Source organism: Tetrao urogallus, assembly GCF_951394365.1.
Source record: "Tetrao urogallus genome assembly, chromosome: 3".
In the NCBI taxonomy this organism is placed as follows: domain Eukaryota; kingdom Metazoa; phylum Chordata; class Aves; order Galliformes; family Phasianidae; genus Tetrao; species Tetrao urogallus.
Window position 1 is genome coordinate 47,314,335 of NC_136815.1, and position 16,533 is coordinate 47,330,867.

Genomic DNA, 16,533 nt, shown 5'->3' on the forward strand with positions numbered 1-16,533 from the left:
AAAGAACTGACAGGAAAAGGAACTAACCTTGTGCATTCTAGAACATTATTTGGATTTCAGCAAAAGTACAATCGTTTTCCGTTGACTGAAACAGACACAGCTAGGAATACTTATGTAAAGACTTTGTCTGCTATTTCTTTGAAACAGATGCTGAACCAACAGAAGTGCCAGAACCTCCACCACATGAGAAGAAAATGCAGTTTTTTGAGGAAGAATTATTTAGACTTACGCGATCGGTGATAGAACTTCAGTCCTCCTTGGCACGTGTGAACGAAAATCTGAAGCTGACTGTTCAAGAAGATGCCAGTAAGATGTTGGTCACTTGGCTGAACAACCTTTATGATCGCCCCGAGCCTGATAGTGCAGTTAGTGGTGAAACAGATAGTATTCATCTGCCTGGACTCAGCAGTAAAGATCAGAAGGACCCTTTTCTTGATTTTGAAGTGGAAGATCTGAAGTCTGAGCTAGCTGAGGTCAAAGAGGCCTTGAAGAACAGGAATGATAAGCTGGAAGAACTGAATGGTAAAGTAAAAGGCTATGAAGGACAGTTAAAACAACTGCAGGAGGCAGCACAGGGACCCACAATAACAATGCCTAGTGACAATATATATCGGGAATATATAGACTCAAGATTTGAGTCCCTCAGACAGGAATTGCTGGAAGGATTTGAAAAGAAAATGGCAGATCTGAAGAACTCTTGTGAATACAAACTACAGGATATCCAGCAGCAGTGTGATGATAATGAAAATAACTGTTTAGGTATAATAGATGTTATAAAAGGCAAAGAAAATGACTTGAAGAAGGAGATAAATTCTCTCCGTACTCAGATTCCATCAAACCATTCCAGTTGCTGCAAGGAGAGTGAGAGAAATGACTTGGACCAGCAGATAAAAGATTTAGATAAGAAGCTTGACAGAGTTGTGGAAGCACACAGGATCTTGAACGTGAGAATAGATAATGAAATCAGTCGATTGTCAACTCCAGATTTGGAAGACATGTTTGGTGAGAGGCTGGAGGAGCTAGATGCAAGGATGAACATCACTGAACGAAATGCTGAAGAGCACTGCTTTTACGTTGAGGAAACTCTCAGAAACACTATAGCTGTTGAGGCAGATGAGCTGAGAGACTTGTTTGACCAAAAACTACGGGCACTAGAAGATAGGCTGGGTGGCACTATTTTAGAGATGGCTAATACCACAGACCCAGATGGAATGTACATGAATCCTGTGCCTATCATGCCCAGTGACACTGGGTTTGCAAATGAGCAATTTACAGCAGAGATGAATCTCATGAAAAACAAACTGCTGTCCCTTGAACGCATCTGTGGGCAGAAGTGTCAGTCTGCACCACAAGGTATGGAGAACCTTCAGAAAGAGCTAGAAAATTGTAATAACAATTACAGTCACTTGCTTATGAAAACAGAGAACAACTCTGCTCTTCTGCAATTTTTAAATAGCTCTCTTAATGAGAAAATTAAGGGCAACCAGCGTGACAACCAGAAAATACAGAGAGATTTACGAGTACTCCGGTATAGTCTAAATGTCATGGATAAAGATGTGAAGAATATTCAAGATGGCTTGAATAATTGCAAGGAGCAACTTCTGGGAGTCAACTCAACCTGTAGAAAGACACAAAGAGGTGTCTACCGAAAAATTGATCAAATGCAGAAGACATTTGCAAATCAAACCATTCATCCTAGTGATAATTGCTGCAGTGAAGTGAGAGAGAGACTAGAACAATTAAATGACCAAATCCTGAATGATCATAGCAAGTGTAAAGAAAAGACCCATGGTATGCAGGATGGCGTTGCAGATGTTGAGAGCAGAGTCTCACGTGTTGAAAAGGTTTGTGGCAAGCTGGACTCTGTTTCGGGTAGCTTGCAGAAGATAAAAGAAGGTCTAGATAAGCACGTGAGCAGCTTATGGAACTGCATACGTGAAATGAATGGAACTATATCATCTCATTCCAAAGATATTTCTGGCCTCAAAAATTCTGTCCAGCGGTTTTATAGTCAGGTCTCTAAAATTACCACAGACATGGAAGGCATGCTGAAATCACAGTCTGACACAAGTAAGTTTTCCTGTCTTTTTAATGCCGTTTTATTTGCTTTTAACAGGCCTTCTTTTCTGAATCATATATAGATTAACTGAACAAAGGAGGAAAAAAATAATTTTACACTATTACTGCTTTGTTTTTACAACTGCAATTTTGACTCTTTGCTTTAGAACACTATCGAGAACTTTGACTGCTTTTTAAAAGCATTCTTAAAAAAAAAAAAAAAGTACCATGTACTTTCATGCTTACTTTAAGCCAGAATAAGTAATATTTTTAGATAGTGTATTTAAATGAGTTATAGTTAATAGTTATCTGTGGGTGTTATTCCACTTAATTTTATTCAGCTTTATTTTTCGTATGTGTGTATATGTGAAATTATGTGTGAGAAGCCCCCAGCTGATTTCTCCAGGGGAATTTAAGGGTAAGTTGAGAAAACTAAAGACAAAGGAATTTGAATTTATGATAAGAAGGTTCCCTGTAAGTTTTTTCCACAGCATGTGTTAATAATTATAACTCAGCATCAACTCTTTCATGTGCAGCTTTCACAAACAAGCTCTGGCATATTTTGATGTGTCAGTTTAACACTTCATAGCCCTGCCAGAAGTTTGCATTCCCACAGTGTAGTTGGCAAGTTGACAATGTACTTACGTCACCACTGGTGTTGTTTTCACGTCTCGGCCATTTCTGTTAGTCATCCAACTGGTTAGCTCAATGTGCCTTCCTGGTGAGTTTCAAGTTTGTGTCAGAGTGGTTGAGAAGCAGAGGCATATCCTCTTTGGCTCACAATACCATGAAATGGTGACTTCTGCATGTCAGTGAATCTGGCTATGATGGTTTTAGAGACCTTGCCAAATGCCAGTCACCCCCCTCTGCAGTTCTTGCCTAAAATTTCAGCAATGTTTTTTGAAAGAGTCCAAGTTTTCTGAAGCAAGTTGGTTTCCTGTTTCTGTTTCCATGAGGAAAAAAAAAAACATAGGAAGTTCAGACTGTTCTGAAATGTCACTTTTCAGTTGGTTGCGTAGTGCAGGAGATGCTTCTCGTTTTAATTCTGTGTATATCTGAGGTAAATTTGACACAAGGCAAATTACTGTGTCAAAAATCGAGATAGAGGTGCCATGTTTGGATCTGTCCAGTCCTGCTGGAATATTAATTCTTGGATGAAGTTGGTGTCTTCAGAGGGAAGAATGCATTCGGGTGGTGAGAGAGCAGTACGAAAGAGGCCAATTTCTGTGTCTGGCCCTAAATCTGAAGAAAAGGTGCTAAAAGAAAACCTCATAGGTTGTTGGAGTTGGTGTTGTTTGGGAAAAATCTGATGCATAACTGAGAGTCTGCTTGTGTGCATGGAAAAGTTTCTTCAGGAAAGATCCAAAGTAATTTCTGTTGGGAAGAATGCTTCTCCCATCCCCAGGCAAAGACTTGAAAGCTTGTGCTAGATGTGTTTGTTTTGAGTGTTTGATTAAGACCAAATGTATTGCAGTACTTAACACATAATTCCTTCTGAGGTGAGAAGCTCTTGTATTAAGTACTAATTAATTATTTTTAATTCTCTTCCATTAAAGGCAGAAGTGAGGAGGAATAGAAGAGGTCCAAAATTCTTGGATATTCATAGTAAAATCTTCTCTCAACAACTATTACAGCATTATAAGGCATTAAAAAGCCTAAGCTTACCTGGGCTGCCATAGCATAATTCAGTTTCATAGCAGAGCTGTTCTCTGCATCCACCACTGGGTTTTAAGGCACCCAGGGAGAAGCCCAGCTGTTAGAGCTGGGAAGTGGAGTAACCTGGGCGGCTGGTTCTGCTTCAAGCTGCTTCTGGCCCCTCAAGGGTTCATGTGTTGATCCTCGAATGTTTCCAATTAAAATAATACTGTCTAGCACAGCAGTCTGGTAAACTTTGATAATTGGAGGTCCAGAAAGATTTTGGCAAAAGAGCCGCTTTGGAAAGCAGTTTGGGAGCCCCGTTACGGGAGCTGGGCACGGCTGTAATGGTTTTTACTTTCATGTGTGACTGCGGGATCCTCTCTGATACCTATGCTGATTGGAAAGGTTTTCAGTTCTGGCTGTAGATCAGTGCTAAATTTCTTCTGTGCTATTTGCCAGCATATCATAGCATTCAAGTGATATCATTTGACTTCAGAAGGACTAGAACTGGAACAACTCATTACTAATATATGGTTGTTGGGGGTGGTAAAGCAAGGATACTTCAGAAGGAATACAACTTCAACTCTTATCACTTAATCTAGGAGCGTTGCTGTATTTTCTTCCGAATTTTTTTATTCAGATGTTTTGAATTCAGAGTCCAAACTAAGACACTGCATTAGAGAATGGCTGCACATGACAGCACATAGAGACCCAGAGGCCAGAAGCATGTGGTATTAGTTTGGATTTCTGGTGAAGATTGCATAACATTGTTCTGTTAGCATTAAACAAGGTGATGGCAGGTGGTGGTCTGCTCCAAGCACATAAATGACTGCATATGATGTATTTGCCAAGGTAATGCAATCCAGCCATATTTTGTCCAAAATAAAATGATCGCTGCCCCCAGCTCTTCATCTTATACTATAAGTCCTTGCAGAAGAGCTTCTCATTGCAGTCTGTTCCTCTCTGCAGACACAATTGTTCTTCAAATGTTGTGAAACTAAGTGGTGTTAAAGTCAGAGATTTCTTTTTTGCTGCTGGCTTTTCATACGAATTCATGAAGCTTTTTGGTGGATGGAAGTATAGTCTTAAAGCCAGCTGCTTGTAGTTTGCTTTGGTTACCGTTATTTGACCTGAGCTGCAATTCCTCTGGTGATTGTAGAAGAGTTTGAAAAATAACAGCTTAATATCATCTGCTGGACTTACAATGTAAGAAACAGACTGTACACTCTGCATTACGTCAGTGAGAGATAACATTAACTGTTAGCATTGTATCACAAATTAGGGTCATAGAATTGCAGAAAGGTTTGGGTTGAAAGGAACCTCAAAGCCCACCCAGTCCCACCCCATGCTATGGGTAGCACTGCCCCCAGCAGCTCAGCTGCCCAGAGCCCCATTCAACCTGGCCTTGAGTGCAGCCAGGGAAGGGGCACCACAGCTTACATGGGCAGCTGTGCCAGCGCCTCACTGCCCTCTTAGTAAAGCATTTTTTCCTAACATCTAACCTAAATCTCCCCTTTTTTAGTTTAAATCCAGGGCAAAGAGCTCATTAAGTACCTCAGCTTTCTTCATGTCTAAAGAAGCCAGTTCTCCTCATTTCCCAGAGGGTGCACTCTCCTTTGCTTGTCTCTTAGAACTGATGTAAAATCAGCCAGCAAAACTCAGGAAGACTTTTTTAGAGGGCATATATAGCAAATGAATGCAGGTGTTACGAGACTGTAACTTTGGATAGCCTTATAGTGATTTGGAAAGCTTATGTGAAGTTCTTATGAGAGGTATGGAGGGCCTGGGTCCTGTTGCAGACTCTGGTGGAGTGTATGGCATGACAAGTTGAATTGGGTAGTTTGCAAGGGGACGTTTGTCCATTTCTCACTCCCATCCCTTTGCCTAAAGTCATGTTTAAGTCTTAAATTTCAACAAATATATCCAGTGCTAATGTACAATATCAATATAGTTAGAAATTTTTTACTATGCTGAAATGTGCATTTAGGCAGGAACTTTTTTTTGTTAATACCATTCTTGATGTAGACATAATTCAGCTTCACACTTTAGAAGATGTTGTATCCTTAAATTTAATCTGGGACTTGATTTATATGAATACATCATAATTCCTATAAGGAATTTAGAACTGGAACAGATCTCAAGTGTAACTGTGTCAGCCCTGATGTCATATGCATTGGCTGCCCTGCTGGAAAACTCTCTTAATGGTATCTCTTCTTTTTAAACAATAAAGGCACTTTGGGTAAATTATATCCTGGGGTTCTGTCTTTGTTGTTAGAAAATATTAGTAATGGGAGCACTTAGAATTATGAATTCATTGCTTTTCAAAGGAGAGGAAAATCCCTAAGCCAGTGTCCACTTACTCTTTTTCTTCTGTGGATTTATTTTTTTTCAAGCTCAAGGCTTGGATATGAACAAGTCTGCTCTGTGCTGGGTGTTGAGGGCAGAGTAGAAGGAAGAGATGTCAGCAGGAGGGATTGACGTGAAGGAAGGAGGGAGAGCATGAAGCAGGGATGAAAGCACTGGTGGGAGGCAGCTGTAAAATACAGGCTGGCTTGGTGCAGAAAGCCCAGGCTGGACTAATCGAGGGAGTGTTCACAGGTTGCTTTGACTGTTGCTCATCCCATCCCTGTGGCACAGGCTGAGGGAGTGGGCAGTCTGTAGTATTTCAAGTGCAATGTGGAGTTTTGTCCACGTGGCTCAGTGTCTGAGTGGTAAGATGGTCTTGAATTGAGTCCCATTTAATTCTGAAATACTTTCATCAATGTGCATGCAGCAATTCTGTGTTAGGCAAATAATTCTCGGTTATTTTCTTCTTCAAATGTTCCAAAGGGCGACCAGAAGCACCGCGGCAGGCAGTGCCACCGAGACCTGCGCTGCAGCCCCAGCCTGGCGCACCGTTGCTGCCCTCCAGGCCCAGGATCCAGCCCCCACGGCAGCGGCCCCTGCTGCAGCCGCCGCAGCCCAGGCCTGCACGCCCGGGGCTGCCTGGCTCAGCCCTGACTCCATTCCTGCCTGGCACGACCGGGATCATCCTGGAAACCGGAGAGGCCGGACCTCCTGGCACAGTGCTGATGTCAGGCAGAGGCCGGCTGAGAAGCGTCGATGGTCAGGCTGGTCAGAGCACCATGCCCATTGCGGAGGGGTACGCTGGAGCACCAGGTGAGAGTCAAACGAATAGTGAACTCTTCAGTAAGACCCATGGACATGCCAGGTCTTTTCTAGGGGGGCCTTCCTGTTCACCCGTTACAGCTATTTGGAGCAGGCTTATGGCAGAGGTGATTTGTAATGGAGCTTGGCAGCCTCCAGCTGGCGATGGAAGCAGGGAAACATGCTCAGTACCAGTTTTGTTACCTTTGCCAGGGCTGTGCAGAGCATGATGTCAGTGGGGCTGATGTAAAATTCTTGGTGAGTACAGCAGCATTTGCCACTAGGGAGAACTAACTTTTTCTTCCTGTAGTGCTTATAGTGTATTAGAATAAGAATTTAGTTTTCTTTGCCACAACCACCACAGCTTAACGATAATCTGAGCATTTTGTTGGAGATGCTGTTTGTTAACTATTTCAGTAGGCTATTTTATGCTAACAGAGGATATTTTTCTAGAAGAATGCAATGATTCTTTGTCATAATGTGCTCAATTACATACCATGCAACACATATTACTTTTCCTTTTCAGGATATCCAAAGTTATCACCTCCAAACATAGACTCACAAGGTAAGATCATTGTTTCCTAGAAATTCTTTGCACAGGTGCTTTATTTCAGATTCTGGAGAGTGCTGGCTGGGAGAACAAAGTGATGCTGAGGAAAATCTGATGCGTTTTTTGTTCTACCCAAGCATTAAATCTGCATCCTTTGAAAATTTGATCTTAAAATTTGGGGCTCTTGTTGCTTATTTTGTGAGGTTGTTTTTTTATTTTTTATTATAGTTTCTGTTTCCTAGCAAATGTCAGGACTGACTTTGTTCCTTTTAAGTGAAAAAATAGATAATTCTTTCCAATGAATTTAATATTTCTTTAGTAAGAGATTAATTAGGCTGATTCTAAGGTCTTGAAGCACTGTTAGTAACTGAGATAGCACGTGAGTTAGTCCTCCTCACGGGGGACTTTCTGCCTTTGTTGAAAAGATGACAACATGTTTCTGACTACAGTGAAAGTAGGAGTGTTTCCCACTGTCCACCACCATTTAGAAAAATGTAAAATGCAGTTTTCTATGTTAGGTGTGGCTTTATCATAATTGTCCATATAATAACTCACTCATGGATTTGTATGATAAACAGGTATATTACCTTTGTGTGGGAGACACTAGTTGGCCTCAATAACTATGTTGATGGGGTGCTGCTAGCCCTGCAGCCTCACACCCTGTATATTATCAAAGTCTTGTGAATGATATCCTGTGAATATTCCCACCCTTTCTTCACAAAGAATGATTTCATCTAAATTTGTTTAAGGAAGTATCATAAGTAGATACAAAATCAGGGCTTGATGGCATCCAAAATCCCAACCTTGGGTTTTAGTTTAGTAGCCTTAAAAAAATCACAGGTGCTCTTTCTGAAGGCTGATCTGAGGACTGACAAGAAGATTCGATGTCATAATTGTGATGCCTATACTTTCCAATTAAAAATCTATCAGAGCCTTGAAGCAATCTTGAGGATTGCATGGCAAGAACAAGCAGCAATAGATAAGGCTTCTGGAAAAGGATGTGAAGTAAAGAGAAGCTCATTTATCTTGATGCCAGCAAAGTCAATATAAATGCCTAGATTTCTGTGATAAATGGATATCCTGGGGGTTTATTCTTCTCTATACAAACTTCTGCAGTTATAGGCAGCAGTATTTTAATAGGTTGATGCTAAAAATGTATGAACTTGTGCATGTTAAAAATGTTGGAAGGGCAGGGTGTGGTAGCTGATGTGCATGATTGCTGCTTGGTGGGACATGTTGCAACGAAGGGTATCACCCTGAGATCTACAGAGAGACAGGCTCAACCAAGGAGCTATTTTTCCTATCTATGCCTCTGAAGGCTATCTCATTATAAGACAGACCTGCTGATCTGTCACACTTCACCCAAAATCCCCTGCACACCCTGAGGTCAGACAAGGTCGTAGAAAGCAGTTAGTATGGTGTGGTACAAATGTGATGTGGCACAAATAGCTATTTTACTTATTGGAGTTGGGGCATTTACACCCACTGACCCTAATCATACGAGTGGGGACTGCTTATAAATAGCAGTGACAGAGAGCTATTTGGGGCAGAACACAGCAGCTGAAAAAGTTATAGAAATTAACAGCTGAGGAAGGGAAGATTTGGAGTTTATTGGAGGAAGGACTTAGGTAAGATGTTGAGGAATCTTTCATACCTAATTCTAGTTAATGATGTCTTTGTCAGTCTTCCACATTTTACGGTACTGAAATGGTAATTTGAAAGATCAAGCCTTGTACTGTAGAACCATAGAATCATGGAATCATGGAATCACTCAGGTTGGAAAAGACCTTAAAGATCACTGAGTCCAACCACAACCTAACCAAACTACCCTAAATCTGACAACCCCCCGCTAAATCATGTCCCTGAGCAAAGTCCTATAATTCCTAAAGCAGAAAGCATGTATTATTAAATTTGCCTTCTAAGTACTCCCTTTTGTTTCTGATTCCCTTTCATTTCTGTTTCTGAGCAACAAGTTTATGATAAAGGTGAGCTAAATACCAGGACCAAAGTTCATCTGCTTAATCTCTTTTACTACAAAAAGCGTTGAATCAACTGTTATTGAAAAAAAGCATCATGAGCACATATTGAAGCATGACAATTTTAGAGCCATGAGAACTTTTCTTTACTGACAGTTGCAGAGGCAGAGGTCATAGATTGGCTGATGAACTGGTCTGGGAGCCAATAAAAAAGTGCTTGAAGATCCCCAGTCACACAGATGGGCAAAGACAGAGCCAAGAAGAGGATTTGGACACTCTGATCAGCATACAGAGGATCACAGTGAAAACATTTCACTGAAAGCACAGCCTGCCTTCCCCACTCTCTGGTTTGCATTGTTGGTAGTGCCCTCAACCCTGCAGCTCTGATGAGGGGTGATGGCTTCTCTCAGAGAGGCTTTATAGGAGATTTGCGTTGGATGTTAAGAAAAGTTTCATCTCAGAGCGGTAAGGCAGTGGCACAGGCTGCCCTGGAGGTGTTCAAGAAAAGTGTGAATGTGGCACTGAGGGACATATTAATGGGCAATATTGGTGGTTGGTGGATAGTTGGACTACATGACCTTAGAGATCTTTTCCAGCCTTGATGATTCTCTGATTATTGTGCTGTGTAGTACCAAAAACTGCTGAGCCAATGAACCCTACTGCTGTATGAACACTGCTGAATATATGCAGATGAGTGTTGGTCTGGGCTTTTTAATTCTTCTCGCTTGTCTGATATTGAGCCATTTCCAGTAAAGCTATGGAAATGTTTCAAATATAAAACCATGAGGTTTATTGTGATGTAAGATTTGTGTTGCTGCAGGTGCTCCTTGATTTGAAGAAAAAGTTTATTGAATACATAAATTCTCCTGCTGTGCTTGCAATGGATTCTCTTGCTTATTTAGCCCTTCCTTTTGATTGTTTGACTGGGAACAATATTCTGGTTATTACGCGTTACTGATTCGGTGCAGTGGAAGGCATTGCACCAGTGGTTGTGTTTTGCCACTGTTTGTATGAAAATACAGCATAATTCACAGAAGCAGACTTGAAGGCCTGGGTAAAGGACAGATATTTGTGCAAGGGACAGTAGGTCAGCCACAGGGCAAACCTTTTCTGGCTGAGATTTGTAAATTAGGAGCATTAAGACCAGAAAGGGCTGTTATGGACAGACTTTTAGGCAAAGTAGCTAAGTCTTCATAGCACACTGAATGAATTATAGAATCATTAAGGTTGGAAAAGACCACTAAGATCATCATGTCCAACCATCAGCCCATCCTCACCATGACCACTGACCACGTCCCTCAGTGCCACATCTGCACGGTTCTTGAACACCTTCAGGGATGGTGACTGCAACACCTCTGTGGGCAGCCTGTGCCACTGCATCCTTCTGGGAAGAAATTTTTCCTATTGTGAGTTATGATCCATTTCAGAAGCTGACTTTAGCACAGCTCACAGGGCCTGTGAATCTTTTGTGAAGCTTTTTCTCTGTCAAGCTGTGTCTTCATGAGGATGGTGTATGTGATTCCTAGCTTTTAAATGCTTTGAAGCTTTTCTTCCTGATTTTTTTGCTTAGCTTTTTAGCTTAAGTGAGACGTTCCAAGCCCAGACCTTGCCTGGAGAAACTGATCTCTCTGTGAGGAAAAGCATTTGCAGGTGGGGATATGTGTGGGATGTTGGTTAGCTTCTCTGTAAGGTTCTGCAAAAGCATTGCTGAGAGCTATTGGTAGGACTTGTGAAAGCTTCAAACAGGCACAGGTGCAGCTGGAAATCATAGAACCATAGAATGGCCTGGGAAAAGGACCACAATGATAATGTAGTTTCAACCCCCCTGCTATGTGCAGGGTCACCAATCACTAGACCTGGCTGTCCAGAGACTCAGCCAGCCTGGCCTTGAATGCCTGCAGGGATGGGGCATCCACAACCTCTTTTAAACTAATCTACCAAATATTTAGAGGCATTTAAGATTCCTTCTTTAGACCAGTACTCATAAGACTGAGCTGATGGCTCAAAAGAACAAGGCTGCAGATCTGGAGCAACTTCAGCAGCAGAATCTAAAGTCTATTCAAACAATTATTGTCAGTGCAGGAAAACCTAAGGGAAGCTGTGGTGAGCCAGGACAGGAGTCACTTCCCCATCCGGATGGTATGTAGCTGCTGTGAGTTCCAGCACAGCGATTATGGGCAAGCTGCAGAGTTTGTGCCATCTGTACTGTGTGGCTGTAGGTGAGAAGAACCTGTCTGAGTCAACCAGTGAGAAGTTAGTTGATGTGCACTAACTGTTGGTTTCAGTCTCAGAGTAAGCTGAGAGTAGAAAGTGGTGTTAAAGTGCTGGAACTTTGCAGGAGCTCCTTAAGTAGACTTCCTGCAATTCATTTGGGCCCTTTGAACAACTTCATCTCAGTTCAAAGGAGCTCCTGCACGTGCATTGGCAGCTAAAAGGGCTTCTGTCTCACAAAGCAGGCTAAGTACTGAATGAGGAGATTTCCAAAGATACATGAGACATCTGGTTAATAGCCCCGAAGGGAACTGCTGGTGGTTATTTGCATCTCCTTCCCCTAAGTTCCCCTGTGTTCATGCCAAGTTACTCAGGGGAAAAAAAAAAAGAAAAAAAAGTCTAGTACAGCATTGGTGTATTCTCATTGTGGACAAAGATTTGTCACCTTCTCTGTATTGAAATGAATTGAATGGTTGTATCATTGGTTGCTGATGGACACTGTCAAATTGAGAGAAAGAGGAAACAAATGTTTATTTTAAGGAAAGCAGAGCAAGAAGCAAGGACTGGCACAGCACAGAGATGACATGGATCCTAATCTGAATAGGGAAGAAGAGAAAGAGCAGCCAAGGGGAACTTTAAGTGTATTCATTACTTACTAGTAATTGAGCATAGAAACAAGAGCTGACCACTGCTGGCAGTGTTCTGCTTAGGGGAAATGTGTAGAGGAAAGCGAACTAAAGCAGGATGAACAGGTGGGTGGTCACTTAAGTCTTGTCTTTAAGTTTGTCTGCTTAAAAGCAAAATTTTGTCCTAATCGTCCAAAGGACATTTCATCAATCACCAGTGTAACTGCACTGTTTAGCTGGTAAACAAATGATAGTCATTGTGAAATACTCATGTGTCTGTCTGATTGGTTTAGAAAAGAGTAAAGATATAGAGTGAAAAATTCCCCAAAAGAAAAGGAGAAGAGCCCCAGGGATGGTTCTCTTTGTTGGAATACCTGTTGCTTTTGTAGATATTTTCACGGCTCTTTAGCAGAGGAAATCAGAGCTGTATGCTCTGATTCTCAACTTAAGTAGGAAAGCTGGCATGAACTATAGACCTTCAGCACTTCTGTTGCCACTGTGATGGTGACATAGAGCAGAGATGTCCAGGGGCAGCCTGAATCCCATGGAAATTTTATGGCAGAGACTTGCTAAATTCAGATACGGCATGATTTCCGCTTGCAGTATTTATGAGCCACGTTTCTTTTCCTTAGAAGGAAAAACAACTTGTAGGCAATGCCTGTTTTCTGACTGGGAGGCTGTGGCCAAAGGGGAAGTGTTGCAGTACTCAATGTCTTTTTAATGGTGAGACACCTGGGGCTTGGGCCAACAGTATGTAGTCTGCTAATTCTGGCATCCCTCAAGGGCTAGGCTGAGTGATGTACCTGCGGGAACAGAGACACTGGGTTATAAACCATTACAGGGAAGGGCTGTGTTGTCCTGAAGTGACCCTAAGTCATGTTCTTACCCATTTTAGGACCTGCTGCTGCTGCGGCCTCTCTGGTGTCCTTTTCAGCTGGGCTCACGCAGAAGCCTTTCTCCAGTGACGTTGGCGTCGTTCACTTTAACAAAGTGCTCGTGAATGATGGGGATTTTTACAACCCCAATACAGGTAACAGCCAAAGAATGGACCCACGGAGGTGCCAGATGGCAGTAACACGTTACCAGGGTATGATGCCATCCCTGGCCTTGTGGTGCATTGAACAAAACAAAATACATGAGTCCACCCAAACCAGATCCACCATGGTAGGAGCTTCCCATGGATTTAGCAGGCACACTCTTGCAATATTTGGTTTTCCACACCACCCCAATCATGCTGAGGCACAGCTCATCACCAGCACTGCAGGTCTGTGTTCCTACCCCACCTCAAGCAGCTGCATCCAGTTAGAGCTGAGAAGCACTTGCTGACCCACCTCACTGTGGCCTGGACAGAGGAAGGAATGAGGTAATGTATTTTACCTCCCCAGTGATGGTTACCATGGCCACCTCCTTCTCAAGTGTCATATCTCTTGAGGGTGTTAGGCGTGCCTCAGCCTACTGGACACTTGCACAGCACGTGGCTGCCTTTTGCTTCCTCACCCAGCTATGAGTTGTGGCAACTCCTTAGGACAGGTGGCTTCTGAGTGTGAACAAGACATGCTAGTTAAAGTCCTGAAGGACTGGTGGGCTCTGACACAAAAGAAGTAGTAGGATTATATGTGTATCTCTGCAACAGGACTTAAGTGTACATTCCTGTGGTGTTGGTACTTTCTACAAGCCGAGCCTGAAGTTCTAAAATGAATGGCAATGGAAGAGTCCTGTAGCGCACCACTCTCCTTTGCCTTCATAACTGCTTCCAGTTGGTCAGCTGCCTGAGCTGATCTTGTCGCAATTATCTATGTGAGCAGAGGATTAACCCATGTTGCTTCGTGTTTCTCACTGTGCATAGGGTGCTTGGGCCTGTCTGTGTTGACCAACTCGGACAAGCTCAGCCTGTCTCTCTCCTGCAGGCATATTCACATCACCATATGAAGGGCGCTACCTGATCACGGCTGTGCTGGCTCCGGAGAGGGATGAGTATGTTGAAGCAGTACTGTCCGTCTCCAATGCAAGTGTTGCTCAGCTGCACACGGCTGGGTACAGAAGGGAACTGCTGGAGTACCACAAACCCTACTCGGGGAAACGGACCTGTGGTGGTCCTGGAACATTCCACCTTGTTCTTCACCTCAAAGCAGGAGATGAAGTAAATGTCGTCGTAACAGGAGGCAAGCTGGCCTACACAGACTCTGATGAAATGTACTCCACGTTTAGTGGGGTTCTCCTTTATCCTTCTATTTCCCATGTTTAGGCCCACCATCAAACAGGAGAGAAGGGTAAGATATTCTGAAGAAATTAAGAGTAATAAAATTCAAAGCTTTAATATATTCAGTTTATATATTTGATTTCAGTGATGATTTGTCTGTAATGAAACCTTTTTCTTGTCCTGTTACCAGAGATAGCTACAGCAGACCTGGTTCTGTAGCCAAACTACTCTTTCTCCAAGTCCTTGTTTACCTGTACAGACAGAACAGCTGTTAAGCAACAGTTGCATTCTGAGTTGATACTTCTCCACTGCGCTCTTATCCCCTATATTAAATATCCTTTTCAGTTTTATCCCCAGTTTATCTCTGCCAGCATCCCAAGTGTATCAGAGTTTACATCTTAGCTGAAGTTTACAGCTGCAGTCAGCTATTTTTGCGCTTTCAGTAAAGCAGGGACAAGAAAGTGAGATTGTACAGGACACCATTGATGACTTCCTCGTCCTTCTGTTCTTTAATAACATGTTGTCAGTACATTCTCACAAACCAAAAAGCAATTGCTAACCATGGTGGTGCAAGGCAGAAAATAATGTTTGCATCAGGTTTTTTTCTCGCCTTTAAGGACCAAGTGCAGTACTCAGAGAGGGGGTGAGTGACTCCAGCACTGTGCAAGGAGGAGCATCCCTTGCCCCAGCTTTTCTTGGGTGATTGAGAACTCTAAGACTTTTGACAGTGCTGTTCTCTGGAACTCTTACAGTATTTGCATTAAGAAGGTATTTTTCTTCTTTGTTGCATTGTAAAAGATAGACCAGAGGAAAAACAGATGATGTGGGAAAACAGTCTTTTTAAACAGTATTGTCCAATGTACAAACAACGCACCAGAGGCACTGTGACTTTGTTTTAGCAGCCTCCTGCTTCAAGTGAGCTTTGTTTTACTTGTTTCACCACTCAGCATCAGTTGCTATGGATGGGACAACTTGCCTCTTAGCTTAAGCTGCAACAATTTTCTGTTTCTCCTGTCAGCCACTTCTCAGTGAAGGTGAGAAAAATGTTTTTTTGTCTCTTTTGAGTTAGCATTTTGAGCTCCTCTATGGCTGGAAAAAAAATCTTAACCATGCTTTGATATGGGCAGAACTATTCACTGCCATCTATATGTTATACAAGTGGATCATCTTTTCATAGTCTGTTGATCCTGCATAGAGCTGTATTTATTATCACAGTAGTTTGTATAGTACGTTTTCCTTCTTATGAATCCAGAATGGCTTTTTGTAGCACAGACCAGATAATTCCTTTACGTGAAGGAAGAACTCCTTGTGCTGTAAGCCTTCAGCTGAAGCCTTTCCCATCTGAGGAGGTCAGATGAACACTTGCCTTTGTTACATAGTTTTGGAATAGATACTCCCCAATAACTTTGTTTCCAGGCGATGAGATGAGACCGTCCCACAACAAATGATCACATCCTGGAAGTTGAGCTGCCTTTGAGAAAAGCAGACAGAAAAAGCTCTATCCCCCCAGGAGCTCTTCGTCAGTGCCTGTGCAGATATAGGAAGGAGCAGAGGAAGGAAATGGCCAGCAGATTTTTAAAGCGTGTGAATGAAGGAGGTCTCCTGGCACCTGATTTTCTGCAGTTGGGGTTTTGCTGCCAAGCAGGAGGTAGCACTGGATGTATTCTGCTGCAGGAGCAGCTTTAGGCAGCAGCTGAAGGTACCTGGCACACTTGGCAGCCTGGGAAATGGAGGCAGTCCCTCTCCCTTCCCTGAGTTTGTCCTGATCTGTGCCGGAGCCATTAGCATGCAGTTAGCAACCGTGTGCTCATTCAGGAGTATCCTTTCTTATGTCCTAAATCAACAGCCCACTGCTCTCTCACTCCTTCTAGGTCTCAGAATTGAAGGGACAGACTGGAAAGATTTCTTTTTAGTCTTTCTGAAAGCCAGTTACATCAACCGTATATATATATATATATATATATATATCTGAATCAATTTCTCATTATGTATGAAAGCTGTAGAGGCATTTTTCCTTTTAGGATATTTTCTACTCTCCTCAAGAAAGATGTGTGCTCTAAGAAGCTGGCTGCCGTCTCTGTGTGACTCAGTATTGTTGCATTTTGGTGCCTGTTCTAAAAATGACTC

General features: G+C 42.5%; 1 protein-coding gene across 1 annotated transcript in view; it reads left to right on the forward strand.

Annotated features, from left to right (window-relative positions):
* EMILIN2 (elastin microfibril interfacer 2) overlaps positions 1-14,451 on the forward strand; it is a gene marked incomplete at both ends in the record, with an annotated part of 29,777 nt that extends 15,326 nt beyond the window's left edge. Inside the window, 5 exons of the mRNA XM_079533497.1 lie at positions 148-2,070; positions 6,526-6,855; positions 7,370-7,408; positions 13,102-13,236; positions 14,114-14,451. Coding sequence (XP_079389623.1) covers positions 148-2,070; positions 6,526-6,855; positions 7,370-7,408; positions 13,102-13,236; positions 14,114-14,451 — 2,765 coding nt within the window. The remainder of the gene's footprint in view (positions 1-147; positions 2,071-6,525; positions 6,856-7,369; positions 7,409-13,101; positions 13,237-14,113) is intronic.
* Between the last annotated feature and the right edge of the window lie 2,082 nt (positions 14,452-16,533).